Here is a 23023-nt window from a genome sequence, read left to right as displayed (position 1 = left end):
GAAGTATGACCTTGCAATATATAATAATGACCTTTATGTGTAATTGTGGTTTTTCTGAGGCATTGCCTTGATTTTGATCACATTTCCAGTATTCTTGTCTGCAGGATTGGACCTAAATGGTATATTGCATTTGTGTTGCTTGAGGCTTTTAATGTGAAGTGCAAAGACTTGCACTTAACGCCTTCTTTTTAGTTTTGGTGGAATTGAACAGTGGTGAGCAATTCTAGTTTGAAGTGCTATGGACTTCTCTTGGAGAGATTTGGAAAATAAGCTACAGTATGAGTTTAAGGCACAAAACTTTTCAGTACTAAATTCCAGAATGAGCAGTGACAAACTGCCAGAACCAAAACTGGGATGTCCATGGAGCTGGAGTGTAATAGAGAAAACAAGATACTGCTCAGATTGATGTAATCTCTGAGGATCTGACTTGAATTTCACCCTTCTGAAGTAAATAACAGCATTCCTTTTGATTTACTGGATTAGAATGTAGACCTGTAGAAAAGCCCCAGAAATTGAGGTCTTTTTTTCTTCATTTCAGTATCTTAATGTTCCTGGACAGTAGATGATTTGCCAAAGTTTTTCATATTTCACACATTCTTTTGCAGTTGCCAGCTTTGTTTTGCTGAGGTGGCAGGCTGAGGCTTTAGTTGGGTTACAGTATAAAAAAAGATAATTTTGAATGGAAATATTAAATATTTAAAATATATTTTGCTGAAGCATTGAGTGGTAAATGTTTGTATGTAAGAGGAAGCAACTCAAGACAGTAATCTGACAAGAAGTAAAGATATCTTTCGGTCATGTTGTGAGTATTGCAATGCCTGAAATGAACTGTTAAAACATTTACGATCATTCTGGTGAATAGTAGAATGCTATGGATGTGAATAATCATCTGAGACCTCTCCAGAACATTCCTGAAATAGCATTCAAATGACTAGAGAAATTATGGGATGCAGCAAAGCACACAAACACCATAAGCCTTTTAGTCAGGCTAGCATGGTCAGTGGTTTACTACTAGAGTAAGTCTTTATACACAGGAATTTACACTGTAAACAGATTATTTGTTCAAGTTTCTGAACTTGCGTGCTCTTTTCTGTTTTTCCTCTGTTATTTATAATCCCTAGGCTCTCTTTTTATATCTGCTCTTTGAGAGAAAGGCTTTAGTGAAGTAAAGCTTGAGGTTTGCTATGGAATTGTTAATTGGTTACACTGCTGTTTTTAGGTGAATTAATGAGACTATAGTCTAGTGGTGTAGTGGCTTATAGCAAAACAAATTATTAGGGTGATATGGATTAGGCTTTTTGGTTCTTGCTTATTTTCTTGTTTGCTTGTCTAGTTGTTCTGCCTCACTTGCTAGCATGGTGTACAATGATCTAAATGAGCCATGAACTTCCATGCTGTGGCAGGTTGCTGGTTTGCAGTCAGGACCTGGCTGTCCCATTTGCTCAGCATACATGGAAGCAATCAAAACTTTATTTTTCCAGGCAAGATTTTGGCAAGAAAATAAGCTTTGAGGACAAATGTAGGACAGTTAAGGGTTTTGTATTTAAAAATCTTTAGAACCTCCAATACTTGATATTTCATGACCTTCTTCTGTCAGCCAGGTTTTGCCAAAAGTTGTACAGTATCTTCTTTCTGGTCAGAGGTGTAGTGCCTAATGTGGCTAGTATTTTAAAAATGCATAAAGAGTATAGATTCTAAATTTGGCAGATGTACTATATAGTTAAATGGCTTCAGCCAGATGTCTGAAAGTCTTGTGAAACACTCACTGCAGTTGTCTGGTGTTGAGGAGTGACAGTACTTATCAGAGGGCCCTCCCTGTGGCAGTACTGTCATGCTCATTGAGGTAGTAGGTTTCTAGCAGATCTTTTGGGAATAAGCTGTCATAAATAGCTATTTTGTAATATATTATTTGAAAGGGTTTTTAAAATGGTCAGTATTAGAACTTTATCTGAATGCCATCTTTTTCCTTAGGTGTAGCTAGTACACATCTGTTTAAGACGTGTTGTGATGTTTAAAGATGATGTTGCACTGATGATGAACACAGTTAACATTCAGATATCATGAAAGATTTCTTATAACCTTGATGATGGTGATGTTCTGATGGGATACTTTGATTACAGCCTTTGGTTGAACTACACAGCTGTTTGTACAACTGAGCTGCAAACCAGAGTAAAAAGGCTTAAAAGAAGCAAGAGTAAAGATGAAAAAAAATCCTGTTAAAGATCATACCAAAATATTAAAAGCTTTAGTACTGCTGCATAGGTGAAAAGTGAATGTAGCTCCCTTCTTTTAAATTTTATCATTATTTATTTTGAAAAGATGGATCATCTTTATTAAACTAGCTTTGGTACTAAAGACCTCATCTTGTGAAAGCACAGTCTCTGGGTGGTGTAGAGTAAGGATGAATTAGGTACAGAATGCATACCGAATGAAGACTGACTTTGGTCTTCTGTGCAGATGTTGAAGTATGGGAAAGTGACAATAGGCAACTGATGATTTTTTTTTTTTTTTTTTTTAAGTAGAAACCATAGGTAGAATTTATACTGTTCATTGTGTTGAAACTGAGGGGCTAATATACAACCTCTATCACTGAAAATGGAATTGCAGTGATTTACTGAACCAAAAATAAAAAAATGTCGGCATAGACTGGGATTTTTAGGCAAGCACTAGAGCAGGTTTCCCTGGGTGGTTGTGGGCATGACTTGGAATAACCTGGTTTGATTTCAGAGCTGTCTTGCATTGGGCGGGATATTGGACTAGAAAGCCTGCAGAGGTTCCTTCTCACGTACGTTATTATGTGCATTTTATTTATTTAAGGAAAAAAATGTTTTCTGTGTAAGACTGGCCTGCTATTACTAAATGCAAATATTTCAAGATTTTATAACTGGCCTTTCCTTCATTACTTACCAGGCATATGTGGGTAAACGGGGCTTCATCAGGGTTAAATCACCAAATTAACTAAGCATTATATTTTGGAAAAAGACTAGTTTCAGGGAAGTAATATGTTGATGTAATCTGTTTAAATATAAGGAAAGAACTCGTTACTACACCCTGACATGAAGTCCTTAATCCCAAACACCTATGCCTTTAATGGAAAAAATTGGATTATGATCAATTAGCTGCAGGACAAGGAGACTAAAATGTGCTGTACTGGAATGGGAATCATGAGGGTAGTGGGAGGTTACTCATGGTGTTTTGCAGTACATTGACAGTAACTCAATCACTGTCCAGTTCAATAGTGTCTATAAAATGATCTAAAGCTAGAAGCATCTAGTGATGATTTTTTTCTGTTCCATTGGATGTGACTTTGGAAGGGACAACATTTTAAAGTTTGTTCCAGAAGGCACTTTCAGAGATGGATGATTGAAAACAACTCTCCTGAATGGCACCTTGCTGTACTTCATAACAGCTGTTATTCACCACTGTGATTGTTTTTTAAATTACTACCTGTGGATGAATACTTGAAAGAATTGGCCTGCTGGCTGCATATTTGGTTTGATTGGGGGCTATCTTGAAGATGCCTTTAAATTACATGGGGTTCTTGATGATCCTAGCATTTTCTAATCGTCTTTGTACTGCATGGTTTGTTTTTAGTTTCTCGCAATTTTGGGAAGCATAGTAATTCAATCTTATTTTTTTTCTTGCTTAAAAAACAAGTGTGCCATTTCAAGCTAAGATATACAGAGATGCTTCTAAAAATTATGTAGCTGTTTATTTTGCATTTTTCTTCCACTAGAAGTTGTAAATTATGTAATGAATAACTATTATACTAATAGCTGTTGATGGACTCAACTGTTTAATTTACAAGAGATACATTTGTTATTAGGAAGGCTCCAAGTGACATCCATAAGAGTGGTATAAAAAAGTAACACAGCTTTAATACTTTACTGAAAATATCAGTTTAGTAGTAGTGTGTTCCATGTTTTTCCACAGGTGGGTGTTTCATTGAACTGTCACTAACAAGACGGGCAGAAGAAAAAAGAGAAAATGAATATCATAAGACAAAGTGACAGTTGAAGTTGGTTGAAATATTTGAATAAACAGCTTTTTTCCAGAAGTTGCAGTTTTGGTAAATCTGTATAAAGTGTTCCATTCTTCTGCTTTGTTGAAAAATTTTTGGCAGAGGCCCTTTTTGGAGTGTAAAAAACTGGGAAGATTTTATTGCTTGTTAGTTGGTGTACTGGTCTGGAATGTGAAAGAATCAGATTCCAGCCCCTTTCCTGGCTCAGAATGACTCCGTGCTATTGAAAAGCCGTCTTCCCTGAGTGAATGAGGCGGAAGAGGTACCTGACATCCCAGGCCTGTTTCCTGAACTGCCGTAACCCAAGGCAGGAGGAAAATCTAAGTTTGTTTTGAAAATACACATTTTGAAAAACCTCTGGGGGGAAAAAAGTGGACAGATGAATGGAAAGAACCAATGCTGTAGAAATTCCTGTGAAATGTAGTTGTCCTCTAGATAGCCTTGAGAGGTGTGCAGATCCCTAGAAATATTTAACCAATCAAAGACTATCTGTAATCTCCATAAATTCCTCTCAGGTTTTTACCTGAGCTGAGGATTTTTACCTTCTCAGTTCCCGGCTGAGAAGTTCCCTGCTTCAGTTGGCATGTCCTGTGTGCCCTCTGTTCCTAGCATTCGATCTTTTCTCTTTTCATTCAAAAAACAGCCTGAGTGAATAAGCAGAAGATGGAAAGAGTGGGTCTTAGCCTGTTCAAATGTATCACTCCATCTGTATGAATAGCATGGGATAAGTAACAGGTCAGTAAGGGTGATGACAGCAGGAGAATGCAACATTTTTCACTGCCCTAAAGTCCACAGTATGTTTTTAGCTTGTTGGTAGCTAAACAACACAACTAGGATTGTAGGCAACTGGCAGGAAGAGCATGATTTGCTCTGTATAGTTTGTGTTAGTTCTGCCTTTAGTCCCCAGACATGCTTAGCCAGGCCTTCTTTTGCAGATCCCAAAATATCTGAGTTCAGAAGGTCCTAAGTGGTGTTTTGGGCTATCTCTGCCTTTGGAAATTGCTTTCTCCCTTCAGTTTGGGTTGTTTTTTGGGGTTTTTTGGTTTTGTTGTTTTTTTGTTTGTTTGTTTTTTCTGAGGCATATAGCAGCTGGAGGAAGCTGAGACAGAAGGAAACGCATATGAAGGTTAGGGTTGGGATGTTTCAGTATCTCAGCTGAGTGGTTCCTCTGACCCCTATCTTATTCTGCACTAGTGAATGAAAAGCTATATTCTGTCACGCTTTGCTCTTCTGACAAAGTCTTTTTGCCTAAAGTAAGTATCACAAGAGCATCGCTCCACATAGGTCATTTTGCTTGTGTCCCTACTGTCTGAAACAGTTATCCATACTGCAGCACATTCTTGGTTACAGCCCATTCACAAGTATTCAGGCCACCCATAAAGGACTTTGGTTATAGTCTAAGCATAGTGAGTGTCAGTACAGTAAAGGCCCTTTGGACATCAATTAAGCTTCCTCGTCAGGTTTGTGAAAGGAAGAGATTTTTGTCTTCCTGAAGTCCAGTGAAAGGATCAAAAAAATACTCCAGCCTGCTTTTTTTTTCAGCTGGCACAGTGGATTGCCATGCTCCATCAAGCAGACTAATTCTTTGGCTGCCAGTGAGGGTCACCAAGCACTGCTGCTTCCTTGCATATTTCTCAGCAGCTGGCTTTAGAGGGACAACAGGAAGAACAATCCAGGCATGGAAACACAAGAGGATAACAGTGGTAGTTACTTTCCAAACTCTATTAGTCTCTTTTGCAAGATGATGCATTTCTCCTGCTGGCTCTGGTCAAATGAAGCCAAATGTCATTATCAAAAACTAAATGTGGCAGCATTTGTGGGTTGTTTTTTTTTGTTTGTTTGTTTTCCTTATTGGGATTCTAAAGAAAAGATATCTGCTGTTATGATTAGATTTTTGAAGGCAGAAATGACTTTTAGACAAAAGTATGTGTTGAAGCAGAAATGCTAATCACAAAATCTTAAAATTGTTTGGGTTGAAAGGGACCTTAAAGTTCATCCAGTTCCAACATCTCTGCCCTCGACAACTTTCCACTAAACCAGTTTGTTCAAAGCCCCATCCAGCCCGGCCATGAATGCTGCCAGGGATGGGGGCATTCACAGCTTCTCTAGGAAACCTCTTCGAGTGTCTCACCACTCTCAACACTGAAGAACTTTTCCTAATACCTAATTTAAATATACCCTCTTTCGGCTTAAAGCCACTGTCTCTTGTCCTGTCACTTCATGCCCTTGTAAAATGTCCCTCTTCAGATCTTTAAGGAGCTGGAATATTGAAAGTATTAAAGTAATACTTGAAGTATTGAAAGGCTGCAGTGATGGTTGAAATACTGTAATGTTAAGAAATCTTAAGTACTGTTGCTCCACTGGTACTCATGGACTGCTCTAGTACCATTTGGTGGATGTCACTAGTTCTTTAAAGTTCCCAGGGACCTTGTTACCTGTTTATTGTAAATACAGGTGATAGAAATACAATCACTTTAACACAAAGAAAGCAGTAAGTGAAAGAGAGAAAAGGTGATGGGCAAAATTAAGTATTTTGTATATCTTTGGCATGAAGCAGTGAAATCATAGAATAGTTAGGATTGGAAAGGACCTTAAGATCACCTAGTTCCAACCCCCCTGCCATGGGCAGGGATGCCTTACCCTAGACCATGTACCCCAGGGCTCTGTCCAACCTGGCCTTGAACACTGCCAGTGATGGAGCATTCATCACTACTTTGGGCAACCTGTTCCAGTGCCTCACCACCCTCATAGTAAAGAACTTCCTTAGATCTAACCTGAACTTCCCCTGTTTAAGTTTAAACCCATCACCCACTACCATCCCTGATGAAGAGTCCCACTCCAACATCAGCAATAAAGACAGAATTTGGACCCTTTCTCCTTGGCTTCCAATAAAGAGCAGTTTTTCCATTATTTGTTCAGTGTAGAAACCAATGAAACACAGGAGTTGGGTTGGGAGAGGATAAAATTACCATATATTAGAAAAGTCGGTGAAGAGCTATGCAGATCACCTTTAGGAAGAAAAGAAAGTGCTTTATTTTATTGCAAAACCCTACCTGTCTTCCTTAATGTTTTTGCTTGTAAAAATTCAGTACTTCATAGCATGGCACAGGAGAAGATGCTTGGTATACTAACATCTGAGTGCATGAAATGATCAGCCCACAAGTGTGTTACAAACGTTTAGAACTAAATGTAAAAGAATGGATTTTTCGTTAAACAAGCACACAGTGCTGATGATTTCTGTTAACTTCTACCATTTCAAAGACTTGACAGAAGAGCAGATCTCTCTTTTTATGGCCGATTTAAATCAATCATTGTTCTGTCTGGCAAAATTCCAAGCCTATATTTGAAAGCTCTTTGGAGAATTATCCTTCCCCCACCCTAGGTCATATTTGCCAGATCAGGAAATTCCAGCTTCTTCTCTTAAATTTACTATGGAATCCCCAGAGTCTAAAATGCATAAAACAGATTTTTGCTGGACTGTGAATAATCATGATCCTCTCTTTCTTCCCTAACCTTTTCACGTAGTTTAGTTTCTAAACCAGAATTTTAGCCATGTGAAGTGCCTGCAAATCAACCAAAAAAGAATTGCATGGACTGTCATGAGCTGGGAAGTCTGTCCTCATTAGGTCAAACTCCATGCTCCTGTACTTTCTGACTGAATGTTAGTTGTCCTTGCATTTGTATCCATTGCTTTACTTTATATACTGTAGAGCCCTGAAGTGCATGCAGTCCAGTCGCATTTTCAACATATTAGAAATTTAACGCCTATTTAATTACAGTGGGCCTACTTTTAAGCTTTCCAATACTTCTGGAAATTGTTTTAGATGACCGATGTTTATAGGATGAGAGTCAGAAGCCTAGATTCTAAGTAGATAGGTTTTGTTTTAAAAGCTTGAATGATACATGAAGTAATTTCCCAAAGGAACCTAAAGATGTCATGTAGAATTGGAGGAGAAATAGTATCTCGGAGTATTAATATTTATGTTAAAGATTTTTCACGAAAGCAACTGATGTAGATTGATTTATGAGGAATAGTAAGAGACTTCCATTGAGAAGTTAAAAAAGATTACATAAGTAATTGGATAGTAGAAATTTGTATCTGGACTATCTCTTAAGAGCAATCTTTTCTATTCAGTTTAAAAGAATAATAAATGGCAAATGGAGATGTAATGCTTATCTTGGCAAGGAATGACTGCCTATTTCCACTGTGTGAGCTAATGTTCAGGTTTTTCATTACATAAGCTGTATAAAAACTTTACATGTAAGAAAATATTTAAAGTGATTTTTATGAAGTAATCATTTAAAAATACCGCATCTAAGAAATTCCAGAAGTCTGTGAAATTGCAGCTTTCAAGTCAGCTGAATTTACTGAAACATTGCTTATAGGGCAACTTGCCTCTTCCAGTACTAAAGAGGTATACAGCATGGGAGGTTACTGTTTAATCAATTGTTTATGCTTAGGTGTTATTTTTCTATGGAAGTGCCTCTGCTCAGTATTTGAGACAGTACTGTAATTTTCACTGTCATTAGCAATTGTCTTTAAACTCTTTCCTTACTAGAGACTCGTTAAGGAGCTGGTTTTGGCAAAAAAAGTCAAAATGGCAATAGCAAAGCCTCTCACAAATGGACACAATGTTTTAGGTTTTATTTTGGCAGCCATGAAAAAAGTTAGGTAACTAAAATATTAATCATATGCAAAGTTTGCTTCTAACTTTGTTGAAAACAATGGCAAGGCTGCCTTTGACTTCGGCGTGGAAGGAGTCCGCACGTGGAAGTTCCCTTGGCTTATTCTGTGAAGTTGTGTATCCTTTGCAGGATTGGGCACTTCACTGATTTACACAGTTCTACTTTGAAACTCAAGTAGCCAGTAGATCAAGGTATTAAAATAAATGGCAATTTTCCTAAGTGCCCAAGCGTTTCCATTTCATAATACAGCAGGAATTAAATACTGTTCTCTGTAATTTCTTCCCTTTTCTCAGAAATAGGGCTTTGTAACTAGTTGAGGTTCATTGTTAGTCAAAAAAACCCTCAACCTACCTGTTGTGGTTTAAACCCAGTCAGGCAACTTGTTCACTCACTCCCAGTGAGTGCTGCCAGGCTGACAGCAATCGAGGCCCCCCCGCCCAGGGCTCTCCCCTTCTCTGCTCCCTGAGGAACGGGGAGGAGGATCGAAAGAGTGCAACTCCTATGGGTTGAGACAAGAACAGTCCAGCAACCAATGTACAACACAAATCACCACCGCTACCACCACCGACAACAATGATAAGAGAAAATAACAAGGGAAGAGAATACGATACCACCGGCCAAGAAACGAGTCCCACCCGGAAGCCTGTGTCCTTCCGGGTAACTCCCAGTTACCCCCCACCCCGGGCATGACGTGCTGTGGTATGGAATACCTCCTTGGCTAGCCTGGGTCAGGCGCCCCGTCTCTGCTTCCTCACGGCTTCCCCTCCTCCCTGGCAGAGCATGAGCCTCACAAAGTCCTTGGTCAGGGTAAACATCACTTAGCAACAACCGAAAACATCAGTATCACCAACGCTGTTCCCAGACTGGAAGTCAAAACACAGCGCTGCACCAGCTACCATGAAGGAGAAACGTGACTGCTACTGCTGAACCCAGGACACTACCAAAACAAGCCTCCTATCTTTCACCACATAAAACTTGCACAAGATAGTTAAGCACTCTCCAATTGTACATGCTTAGTCTTACAGCTTAATCGTAAGGAGTAGTAGTAGTAATTATGTATATTACAGTACTGCCTACAATTTCCATCAAGAACCAGGGTTTCAGTGTCGGTTAGGAACTCGGTTGTTTCATGACTAGTTTATACCTGAATTGGGACTGCAAGTGGTTCCATGCTTTCTCTTGCATTGGCTTTTGTACCAGTAGTGAACTGGTTAGCAGCTTAGGTTAGCAGTGGTGAAAAAAAAAAAAATTAAAGATTTCAGTATCTCCTACTAGTTTATTTCTTTGGACTGACTTGAAGTCATATGATTGCCAGCATAAGTAAATGAGAAGGGGCATGAAAATTTAGCATGAAGGAAGAGCAGGTCCACTTAAATTATTACGGGACCTCAGTATTTGGTGTGATACAGGCAAGTAAAGAAGATTATTTTTCCATAGTCAAGACATATGATAATGGAGTTCTAAGCTCCAAGAAAGGAAGGGAAGGCAGGAGTGAGTACACATGTATGTGTATGTACGCATGTGGCTTGTAAGGGTGGTGATCACAAAGATTTAAAATTATGTGAAAAAAGTATGATCAGCTCTGAGATCAGTTACTCAGGTACAACTTTGCAGGTTAGCTTGTCCCACGTGCGCCTATCCTCATGGTGAAAATGCTTTTTCCTTATATTCAGTCTGAACTTGTTTTAACTTAATGCCTGCGTTCTCTCATCCTCCCACCCTACCCACCCCTGCAGAGAGCCTGATGCAGTCATCTTGAAGACTTTCTTGTGTAGGTAAGGGCAGGCTGACGTTGCATCCCTGTGAAGCTGCCTCTTCTCCAGGCTGAACAAACCCCAGTCCCTCAGCCTCTCCTCACAGGGCAAGTGCTCCAGCTCCCAACCATCCTGGTGGTCTACACCTGGACCTGCTCCAGTATGTTTTTCTTAGAGCAAGAAAAGGCCAGAACTGATGCAGTATTTGAGATGCAGTCTAGTACGTGCAAAGTAGTGGGGGTAACTGCCATACTCCTGTTGATATAGGAGGCTGATCAGGCCCAGCCTGTATCCCTGTAAGGGACATTTGCATCTGTTGTTGCTGAATCTCTGAAGGTTCCTCTTGGCCTGAGCCCTTCTGAATGATGGTCATGTTCTTGACAGTGTTGGTTGTTCCCCCTCAGTTTGCTGTCATCTGCAAGTGAGGTAAGTGTGTACTCTGATGCCTTCTCCAAATCATCAATACAGATGTTAAACAGAACAAGTCCCTTCAATTGTCCACTTCTTGCTGACTTCCATGTAGAATATAATCCGATGACCACCAGCCCAAATGAAGGCAAGCCTGGACTGCAGGCTGTTGTTACAAGACTAGGACAGATGAAAAGAATTGGTACCATGTTACTTTCTTTCAACTCAAGATGGAACCTGTTGCTGTGAGCTTTGTGGGAGCTGTACTGCTGAAGTAACTTATTATTCTCCTGACTAGGTTAGTTTTCCATTTTTACTAAAATTCAGTGCTGACCATATATTATTTGCAATAATTAGGATTAATGTAAATCTAAGAAATGTCAACTTTAATATTTAAGAAAAAAAACAAACAAACCCAAACATCCTTTGTGACTCTTAACTCAACAGAAGAAAAAAAAAAGGTAAGAAAAACTCTAGTGACTCATTATAAAACATTAAAATAACTAAATGCTTATCAAATAAGAATATATTAAAGGGATGTCAAAGATATCTTTGCTTGTGAGTTGCAGTAGCTCCATGATGTTCTCTGTAATGAGGCAGTTTTAAGAATGCTTTCTAACAAGAGCCTCATTTGAAGTGTGTGCACAAGGCCAAAGTCTTTTTTCCTTTTCCTTTTTTCCTCCCACTGGGAAGCATTCTCTGCATTTTCATCATTGTAAATGAACTCTTAGGATTTGTCTATTGTGTGTTCCTTTCTGTTGCCAAAGAATAAAGATGGTGGCATAGTGCTTAGCTATGCTGCTGTTTCAGTAGCTATCTTGAAAATTATCACCTCTCTTCTTTCTTTTTGTTTGTTTTTTCATTTTGGTGTCTTTTTATTTATTAATGTAAAGTCATCAGCTTCTAAGTAGCTAGAGTCTTTAAGGCAAGGTACTGTGTCTGACATGGTTTCTGTCTTCAGAGTTCTGATTTCAAGTCATAATAGCCTTGCAAAAGGAAGGACTGGCAGATTTATTTTGTCTTTCTGCATGTGGTAGAAGAAAAGTGCATTTAGAATAGAAACTCCAATAGGAAAATGATTGCATCTGGAATATTATGTTTACTGTTACTGTGGATCTGTTCTTTGTAGGTTTTGTCTTTTGTGTGTTCTGTTTTTGAAAGCAGTTACAGTTTTGACTCGACAAAATGGTGTGACAGTGAGGTCCACATGCTGTTGTGTGTGGTACAGAACTTTTTGAGCGTACTCTTCTGCATATGTCTCCTTGTAGTGTGAGAAATAGAGTATGTGCTGCCTGTTCCTTTCCTTGTATCTAGTATTTCCATTCTGTAAGCAACTCCCAACATAGATAATCTTAGTCTGTTCAGTTACATTACATACTATACGTTGCCTGTTTTTCTCTGTATCACACTCTATGGTTTTACTTGTGAGATGTTGTGGTGCGGAAGTACAAGGCTATCAGAGCTGAACACAGTATTAAAATGTAATCACACAGTGGCTTTATAGAAATCGTATGGTGATGTTTCCTGGTTTGTTTTATACTTCTTTGCTTGTAACTTGTAAATAAGCTGTCTGTAATTTCAGCTTCTGCTGAATGGTGAGCTTATTCAAAGAGCCATCCACAGTGAGTTTTGAATGACTTCTTCAGTGGTGTTGGCAAAAATACTTAACATCTCTTGCTCCAATTCAAAGCAATTCAGTGGTAGAAAACCTTTTCAGAGATTTTTGTGAATAACCTCTTTCCTTTTTTAATTTTGAGTTTCCAAGTGTTAGCTTAAGCAGTTGAATTTGCAAATGTGCAAAATAACCTTGTCCTGGTATTCTCATCTTCTTTTGCCTTCTCACATATGCTTTCACTTTGAAAGACAGGACTGGTAAAACATTAAAGTTACTTATGGCACTATTGTGAATACTGTTTTGATGTTTGTACACTTATTTGAAGAAATAATGATGATTTACTCTGCATTATTAGCGATCATGGCTAGGGACTGGGTTTTAATATGTACTACATTCTCTGAAGTAATTCTTTAACCTGGATTAGAATAATATTTTTGGATCAGTTTATTAGCAGACTGCTAATAAACCTGAAAAGAGTGCTTTTCCACATGTGGGAAAGGTAGACAGCTCTACTGTAGTCTGGTAAGTACATCATTAGCTTTTGCAGTACCTCACAGAATTCCTCAGTAGTCTTTTCAAATTGCTGCCTTGGAAGTACTTCCCCTGCTCTGAACAACTGTTTGTGTCAAACATGCTCTGTAAAGAGTGATGTGTGATAAGCTGTGAATTTGCTGCATTGGGGTGTTTTGTGTTTTTGTTTTCAGGTCTTTTCTGGGAGTGGGTGTGTGGGAAGGAAGTCACAGCAGAACACTTAAATGTTTCCTGTTGGATAATTGTTGTGTGTTTCCTATTCCTCAAAACCTTACTGCCACTGGGAAGAAATGTAATCTAAAACTTGAATTAAATAAATATTGTGAATAGGATTTGAGCTCTGATCTGACTCAGTCTTTTTGCAACAGGAGCTGCGGTGTACTGCAAAACACATAATGATTTAATGAAGTATGCGTTAAAAATTGTTACCAAACAAGTGATTAGATGAGAAACTAGAAATGAGGACATGGAGAACTCAGTATTGATAATGGTAAGAGTGGGGTGCTGTCTCCCCTTGGGTGCAGTTTGTAGGTCTGTAACTGAATTGCGATGACCTTGGACAGTTAACTCGAGTTCACTCTTCCCTGCTTCTGGAATGATTGGTGTACTTGGCTGGAGTGCTTCACAGCACTGAAGTTGAATGTTTGTGAGGTTATTTGAAATGTTCAGATGGATGGTACTTCTCAAAAGTGCTTGTCACAGATTTAAGTTTCCTGCTACTTAAGTTGGTAGCAGGAAATTGGTAACACTCCTGCTGACTTCAGTGGGAGCAGTTAGGCGAGGAGAGTCTTTAAATATCCACTCTGTAAATTCAAAGGTCCTTTGCAAGGCAAGCATGTGTTTGCAGGAGGAGTGAAGGGGAATTCACAGAAAAAAAATTCCAAATCATTTTCTGTAGCTGATGAGGTGAGTAGTGGGGTGATTTGCTCTAGCCTGTGTATGAAATTACAGAAAGGAGAAATGGGGAAAGGTTAGGGATAGGTCAGATCTTTAATGCTGACATTAACTATCATGATCGTTTTGACTGTGTTCTTTCTTTGAAATGCATTTCACTTTCCCAGATTTAGTTTTCAGTCTACAGAAATGTCCTATACTTAACCCTTCAGTAGTTAACTGTCTGTCACGAAGTTTGCTTTTGATACTTTGTGCCTGACAGCTATTTGGACAAATCATCCAAAATAACAGAATAAATGTTTTAATCCTTTATTATAAGTGTATCAGTTTTGATTTATTCTAATAAAGTATCCCAGTCTATGGATATTTCCCTCCCACTGTTTATTGTATCATGCTTCAATTAAAGGTAAGCTTTGGAGACAGATGTTGCTCCTGTTTGCATATTTGCATATGGAACTTACTGCAGTTTGTGACTCTTTTGAATTTCATAAACCAGTGCTTGACTGGGTTGGTTGGTTGAAGTTTGCAGGTAGAGATTGTAGGATTGGGAACGCTTGAAATTACTGGAAAAATATGGTGTTTACGGACTTGTATTAAAACTAACAGCAGAGTTTCTTAACAGTGTTCTCAATTGATGACAACATGGTTTCCTTCTATCAACACTGTACAGTCGTATATATACAAATAACCTATGGCAACACTGCACATAATAGCCTTTTCATAATGTCACTGCATTTGAGCTTCCCGGGGGAAGGCTCAAAGGTCATATCATTGGTTTATAGCTGTGGAATTATCCCTGTGCTAGGGTATGGTTATCAGACATTCCTCACATTCCAGGTGTCTAATATTATAGTGCTTACAGGCCAGTGTAGGACCAACTGCTGCGTCAAAGAAAACGCAGGAGAAAACATTCATGGCATTACCCATTTCCACTCCTCTGTCCCACCCTCCCCTCCTAACCTTTCAAAATGTCATCTTTGCATTGAACTTGGCAATGTTAAAGGGATAAACAAATTACAAGTAATGCTTTTGTTGGGGGGAGGGGTGCCCTCAAAAACAAATAGCTGGTATGCTGAGCTGGAAAATACCGGTTCTCCTTTTCACTTACATATTTGGTTTCCTTCAGTACCTTCAATGATAAAATTATGTAGCAAAATGTATAGCTGTGTTCAGTGTGGGGCTTTTTCTTCACTGATGGTAATTGTTAAGTGGAAAGCCAAAACAGTTAATCATAATCAAAAGGAAAAGGAAACAAAAAAAAATGCCAGCAGGCAGTTTGACCTGGTCCTGCAACCAGTGGGTGTGGGTCCCTTCCTTCCCAAAAGCATTCTTCCCCTTCTGGGTCGCAGCTATTCAGTTTATGTGCCTTTTCAGAAGCACCTGTGAAGGGACAGTGCTAACCCTTTTGTGACTGGGAAGAGGCAGTTATGCTCTGCTTCATTGCTGTTATAATGTATTTTTATGGCAGTCATTAACATGCACATAGCATCTTATGGTAAGCTGGAAGGCAATGTATTCACTTTGCACTCACTTCCCCCTATCTTCTGCCTCCTGTACTGAAATACTCTGTGTTCTCTCCGTGCTTCCTTCCTTGTGTGTGTATGCATGTGTGAGAAGGGCATCGGTTCCTCATTTTGTGTTTTTTTCTGTGGAGGAAATAGACAAAATCTTTGGAGGACCTGAAGATTTCTGGTTTCCATCCTTTACTTTTCTGTATTGCACTAAAGCTGAGGGAGTTTGGGGATGTGTAGGGTTTTTAAGCATTGAAGATAAGTCTTTTGAAATAAAGAAATAATAATGACAGTAATTTTTATTAATTCTTTGCAGGCAGTATTTTTTTGTTATAAAGAACATGTTGATATGTATAGTGCATCTTTTCTAGTAAATACATGGATGAATTGGCTTAAAATCATTATATTCATAATAGATATTGGAAGCTAAGAATTTCAGTCAGATTTATGTTTGGTTTTTTTTGTATTACAGGTTTAGTAAGTGATGTATAAATATATTGAATCTAGGATTTTTTGTTATAGTGTGGTTGCAGAAAGGTTATTTGGTTTGTTTTCATCCTTGCCCTGGCAGTTAAATGTTTAACTAAATCAAGAAGAGTAGTTCCTGGAAAATATTTGAGGTATGGAGTACAGTTTGCTGCTGTAGTTAGTGCTTGTCTCCAAACCCAGTCACTGGTGAGGTATCAGCTTGTTATTTCTAAGCAATACTTAATGAATGTGGTGAACAGTTGTGTCCCATAGTAAAGTCTATGAAACTGTGAGTTTGTCTCCAGGAAGGCCTTTTGGTAGTACAAATCAGAACTGATAATTGGCCAAAATTGCCATTTCACGTGATAGTTTTAATGCAGCTGTCTTTCTGGAGGGCTAATTGGGAACTTGAAGACTGTTCAGCACATTGCCCTTTTCAGCAAAGCATTTCAAAGCAGCCTTGAAAACTTTGCCTAAATTACAGAGAAAGCATTTGCTCAGTACTTTAAAAAAGTTTTAAAATCCTCAAGCCCTACGAGGTCAGAAAAAGGTAAATACAACCTTGGTTTCTGCTTGATCTTCATGTGCTTCCTGAACACAGTATTGTGTTCACCTGGGCTGCTGGCTAGCTAGACAGGAGTCTTTTAATGGAAATTGTATTTTGCAAGGTCTTAGAGGTTACCTGAAAGGGCACTGAATGTAGCTAGTGGTATCTGCATGAGCCCACAGCCCATTTGTAAATGAGATACAAGCCATTCAAGTTTTTGTGCTTGTAAAGTAGCTGTGACAGCCGATTACGCCCATTAGTACACATCCAAATAGTGTCCAGCCATTCGGTGTTGCTGTAAGGTAGCAAACTTTCTTATGTATGTCTTTTAGTATAATCCTCTATCTGCATGTGTGGACATTTTTGTTTACCAGAAGTCCCCTGTAAAACCCAAGAAGTTATTTCTTTAGGGTCTGCTGTCTGTCAGAAGTATTCAAGCTCCTAATATACTGATAGGACACAAACTGCAGGCTGTTAAGAGTGATACTGTACCTATATAGTTTGGGGGTTTTTTTGTTGTTGTTTTGGAGTATGTGTGGGGGTTTATTTGTTTGTTTGTGTTTTTTTTAGAATATCAGAATCAGTGCCCACATATTTCAAGTTTCTGTTCTTATATTAATTTGACTGGTTTACCCATCTTTGGATTCCCAGGGGCAAAATTACCTGAAATCCAGAAAACAAGTGAAAATTCATTAAAGGTATCCAGGAAATACTGATGGAGTTAATAAATCCTTGCCTCCTAAAAGTGTATAACTCCCCTGCGCCTTTATTCTCTGCAGTTAGTTTTTGAGTATCCAGTTGTGGTGCAAAAAGGTGATGGCATGATGCCGTCAGTGTAGTGCTGACTGCTGCATGTAAATGTTAAGAGCGTTGCTAAGAACATCTGAGTGTAAACCTATACTGTTATGTGCATGCATGTGTAATATAAAACAAGCAGATTAATGATGCACATGGTAGTGGCTGTAGGCATAAAGCAGCAGAATTCAATGTTACTGATAATTTTTCGTAATTAAAATAACGGGGTGACATTTAGTTTGAACTACTTTTAGTCATTCTGTGTTGGTGTAAAAAAGGTAATGTGCATTTTTGCTTGTCTTTTAAATATAGGCATTTTTTAACATTTGGTTGCACACATCTTGTGAGCAAGGTAAAAAATGCATAACTGCACCATACTTGTTTATTTTACACACTACTCTAAAACAGGGGCTGCCTCCATGTTACTCTTTCTTTGATGTGTTCTGATGTGTTACTGATGTCCAGTTACTTACTCTTTCAAAATAATACCTGTAATAAAGTGCCAGTATATCTTAATAATACCCTTGTTAAAAGAGAATGTACCTAAGCAATACAAAGGTTGTACATAATGTCTTGGCCTCGTATCTGAACAGGAGGCACTGCTGTGTTAAGAACACGGTGTTTAGAAGCTGAAATCCTGTCAACAGTCTCATGAATGAGCTTTTTCAAGACAGAGAGAGAGAGAAGTTGCGCATGGGATTTGCTAGTTTATAGAACTGAATGAACAAAGAATATGGCAAAAGGGTGTTTTAAGGGCATGCAAATCTGCCCCTTTCTACAGATAAATGGCCCAGTTACCACTTTTTAAACTTGGGAAAGTGACAGCAGTGTTATTAATAGAAAGCAAATGCATTCTGTTCCAGCTTAAGCAACTGTCATTTGTAGAAGAGAAAATTGTCTTCCCAATGTAATGTAACTTTCATGCTGTTAGTGGCTGCTGACCTCAGCTGTAGGGAGGATGAGCGCTTCTCTCTAACTCTGAACTGACACGTGGAACTAGAGTTTGTTTTTTCCATTCTGTATGCACTCTGCTGCCTGGTATAGTATTCATCCCAATAAATTTATTTACCTTGTATAGGCTAAGGAACCTTGCTTTCAGTCTCCTTCTGTAGTCACTAATAAAAGAGGGAAATCTAAATATTCAGATGTGCTGAATCAGCCTCCCTAGGGAAACTGAAGGGGTAATTCAGGTTAGATAGCTAACTTCTGAAGTTGATGAGATTAATTGCACCCCAGAGTTTTATAGAAGAAATTGATCTTGCATGCCTGAAGCGATTAAAATCCATGTTTGGGAGGCTATTTGGGATAGGATTAGGAGACGTATTTATAGATCCTCTACAGTCACAATGCCTATAGTTTTAGAAAGTTGGGTAAGAATCAATTTGATTTCAAGGTCCACCTTGAGTAATAAATTCAGAAGTCTAGAGAAGTATTTAGAGCATTTTTCCTGTATTTATACATCCCTTTCTCTGATCAGTTGATTTACATTTTTACATTTACTTGTCTTGGGCTACTGGATCAAAATAAGAATTAACTACTTTCAGTCATCCTTTTGCAAAATAAGAAATTAGCTGATGCTGACCGTATGTGGCTATTCTGTGTCATTGTGCTAAGTGAAAGTGTCTGGGGGGAAGTGCTCAGAGGAAGCTTTATGTGCTACTGTTGTATTACTGGCAAGTCACCTGTAAGCCCTTCTGTAATGTAGTTAAATATAAGTATGTAGTTAAATGAGCCAGATTCCAGGAAAGGGTGCATGCAGCCCCTCCATCGTCTGGTTTCTTCTGTTGTATTTTAATAGATGCTCATTTCTCTGCAGCTAAATAGTAACGTTCGTTTTGTCTTCTCAGTTCTTAAAGTGGGGGGAAGAGGTATATTTTTTTAAGAACAGGTTTTTTCTAGAGAAAGTACTAGCAAGTACTGCATTGTAAGAGAAAATAAATAATGTGTAATGTACATTGCTTTATATGAGAATGAATGGGTGTATAATTTAATCATACACCACTTCATATAAATGTCACAAGATCTTGCTGCATGGCAAAGAATATGAGGTCATTTTGTGTAGGGGATAATTGGGATTTGGAGAAAGTTTTCAAATGCATGTTGAAGTTGCTATAGAAGTTGAGCATTGACCCTAGTTATAATTGAATTCAAAACTCCACATCTTGACTGTAGGTCAAGCACCACATAGCAAAGGAGGAAATAGTTTTGAAAGAGAAATCTTTTGCAAGACAAATCTGGTCAGAATTCTTGGGTATTTATGTACCTTTCATCAGCCTTCATTTTCTTCCTTTCTAATTGAGGAAAGAAGTCTCAGTTTTTTTGTGGAGTTTTTTTTTTGTTTGTGTCTCTTCCCCATTCTCTCTGTTTCCCCTCTGCCCCATTTTTTGAGATATGACTACTGTAATTTTTTTCTCTTCCTCATACCCTCCACCACATATATTATAAATCACAATAAATCACTTACAAAATTGATGCAAATAGTTATAGCTAAAGCAAAACATATCAAGCTGTACCCACATAGTCATTCAGAATGTGGGTAAAATCAGGTCTAGGAAGTATGCTAAGGAGGTCAGTGATACTGGCATCAGCTGAGTTTAGAAGAGAACAGAGACCAAAGTCGAGAGTTTCCTATTGATAAGGTAGGCTTCTAATCATGTTATGAATAACCTCTGGTTCAGTGTTACAATTGATTTAATCCTGAACAGATTTCGGGGGGGGGGGGTGGAAGGAGTGAGGGAAGGAATCACAGAATGCAGCAGAATGCAGATTTACTCTTGCATAAAACAACATGTTAAAATTGTGTCTGTGTGTATGTGTCTGTGTATATATATATATATATTCACATACACATTTTTAAGAACATGCACACTGATAATCTCAGATCACAGAACTATGAAATATCTTGGGCTGTGTCTTGACAGAAAGATACGCCATTCACTAGTATATGTAGTAAATTTCTCATTTTTTGTGGACCTTGACCTTAGGAAGAAATCTTTCTTCTATGTATTTTTCTGGTCTAGGAAGTACAAAAGCAAGTAATTTGTCTAAATGGAACAATATTGCACTGACAATCCATCAGTCTGTAGTTACAGTCCATTTTACAGTATCATCAGCCTCTTCAGATGCATAAACAGACTTGCAGGCATGGCTGCAGATGCAACAGCAACTGTTAATGGTAACATATTGTTGTAGAATCTGTGTTTTAAGATCTTAGCTAGCTTTATATTTTGAAAATTTTTAAAGAAAAATGTGGATTTGAGGTGGTAATGCAGCTTGTCAATTTGTAAGCTGTGTTTGTCTCCTGTGTTTCCCAGGGCATCTGTGAAGGGATTGGCAATAACGTAATTATGTACCGTTTACATGATGGAATTACAGAATGCTTCCTGGTTTTCTTGCGGGTAGCCAGTTCTTGTTGCACACACCTGGTTCTTGTTCTCTTGGTCCAGAGAGTACACGTACACTTCAATCTGTATACTGAAATTGGAGTGTTGCAGCCATATAGGGTTGAGGAGATAAGAATGTTATATGTGAGCTCAAGGTTAATAAATTAGTCTTGAGTTAGAAAGAGTTCTATAAGGTAAAAAAAGAGCTTGAGAATATTTGAGAATAATTGACCTTAATAAAAAACATTAACCCCCCTTACCATCATCTCTTGTTAACTAATTGAACTTCATAGTATACTAAGCGTGGACTTAAAGTCATCCTTTTTAGAGTATCAGTATTCTTTTAAGAACATGTAAATTGATAACTACAAACTGAAGAAGTATTACAAACCTTCTCAGAATATCAGTGCCCTGAGACAGTGCTTAATCCTGTTATGGTGCGATAAACATAATTTTTCTTGGGCCATGGTTAATGAATGTAATGGCAGTCTGTCTATCATAGGTTATTATGTCACAGATAATGATCTTCACACAAAGTTCCTTCAGTCCTTGCTCCCAGATACTATTTTCTTTCCAATGTAACTGTTTTCAACTTTTGTCTTGCAAATTTTCTCTTGTGTTTTAGTTCATGTTATCTTAATCTTACCCTTTTGCCATACCTATTTTGAAAGTAAATACTGTTTATGTTGAGACAGATCTGAGGGCCATAAGCAATTGGATATTACCTTATGCTGATTGCTTCTCAGTTGTAAAAGTCTCTGTTGGGCTCAAAAATCCTGTGCTATTTAAAGAATCTGGAACAAAAAATAGAGTCATAGGGATGTACCACTCTTAAGTAGTGGTGATCTTTTTATGTAAAAACCTTATCATGTTTTATAAATCTACCTGGGAGCAGATCCCCTGACATAGTTCATATCTTAAGTCTGCAGTGTTCAAGCATGATCTAACATAGCAGAATTCATAGAATAATTTATCAAGTACTGCCTGTATTTCAGGGCCTCTATCTCCTTCCTTTTGTTTAAGGTCCAGAGTGGGTCACTGAATTACTTTTCCACAGTTTTTTAGTGTCAATTTAATTTATGGAGTGTCTGGGATGAGAGAGCGGCTGCTATTCATTCTCACGGTGTCTGATTTCTGACAGGCGATAACACCTGGGCAGAATATCCACATGGCCAGAGTGGCCTCCTGTCTAACCTACAGAATGTGCTGTAACAGTAAGAAGTCAGTATTTGATTAAAAATAAAATTGGTGTGGAGTGCAGATGAAAAGCCAGAGTAGTACTGAGTTTATATCCTTCCTGTAGGGCTGATTTGAAAATCACATCTTGTGATTGTTGCTAACTGTGGTGTGTATCTTTGAAAGTATCAAATGCTTATGTAGAATTCTAAATGAGTTTATTAGAGGCCATCTGTCCATGTTTATACAAGTTTGTTATGATCCTGACTCTGCTATATGGTATTTCAAATATTTTTTCTGCTTGAATTACAAGACTTGCATTTTGAGTTAATATTAAAATGTTACGGCTAAGGATGACATTGAACTTTTATTCAGTTTAAGACATTTCACGAAAATCAGCATTTGTAATTTGATTTGAGGCAGGACTTATTTCACAGCAAGATGCACCCTTGGTGGCACAGGTTCACATGACTAACCAAACTCGCCAAAGGGCTGTTGCTTTTACGTGATTGATGCTTTCTTTGAGCTATAGTGTCCTGGGAACACTGATCTGGGTACCTTGTGTTCAGTCTGGGTGTGCTGTGGACAGCCTGGCTCAAGTTGCAATTGCGTGCTTTATCCTGGCTTTAAAAGGCTTCTGCTGTTTTTCTGAGAGCCATATTTTTCTATCTAGCTAGTACTGTTCGCAAACAAATCAGTAATTTTTGAAGTGATGCTGGTAATTATAAGCAGGTAGCATTTAGGCAGGTGTATTTTATATGGCAGGGCTAGGCAGCTTGTCAGCCTGCTGAGCTGCGTAGCTGCTATCTTGGCCACGGCAGCGCAGTTTCGACTGTCCTGAGAGCAGGAGGAGGAGGGTGAGGAACAGAGTAGCAGGTCTGAGCTGGAGTTTTTGGAGAGCTCCTTCTTAGACCAGCCTCACTTGAAGCAGCGCTGTGTCTGGATTTAAACATGTACACCAGCAGTAGGAGAGGATATAACGGGTAGGTTTGGCTTACTACAGACCTTGCCTCTCCCTGGAGATCACTGGGGAATTTACCCACACGGCTTCAGTAAGATGTTCTTTTCTGCATCAAGATTTCCTTTAGAAAAGGAGCTCTTAGTCTATGAGACAGCATATAGTGAATTAATGCTGAGAAGAACAAGTAGTACAGAAGTTGCATCTTCTCACTCTACTGAGAAAAGTGTCTGTGGTTGGCCATTCTCATGGGGAATCTCTCTCAGTAAACAGCTT

The 23023-nt window shown here is 38.5% G+C and overlaps 1 protein-coding gene across 5 annotated transcripts in view; it reads left to right on the top strand.

Moving 5' to 3' along the window:
* Positions 1-23023, top strand: part of WWC2 (WW and C2 domain containing 2) — a 100164-nt gene that overhangs the window by 10657 nt on the left and 66484 nt on the right. The window contains exon 1 of one of the 5 annotated variants that reach the window (XM_057420278.1): positions 13902-13921. The exons of the other annotated variants lie outside the window; for them this stretch is intronic. Coding sequence (XP_057276261.1) covers positions 13917-13921 — 5 coding nt within the window. The 5' untranslated portion in view covers positions 13902-13916. Of the gene's footprint in view, positions 1-13901; positions 13922-23023 lie in introns of those variants that run through there. 5 annotated transcript variants of the gene reach the window in all.

The sequence above is a fragment of the Pezoporus wallicus genome, unplaced genomic scaffold (genome assembly GCF_028554395.1).
Source record: "Pezoporus wallicus isolate ANWC-B61680 ecotype Strahan unplaced genomic scaffold, APGP_CSIRO_Pwel_v1 contig_5552, whole genome shotgun sequence".
NCBI lineage: Eukaryota > Metazoa > Chordata > Aves > Psittaciformes > Psittacidae > Pezoporus > Pezoporus wallicus.
Note: the sequence above shows the minus strand (reverse complement) of the source record. Positions and strands in the feature narration are given on the sequence as shown.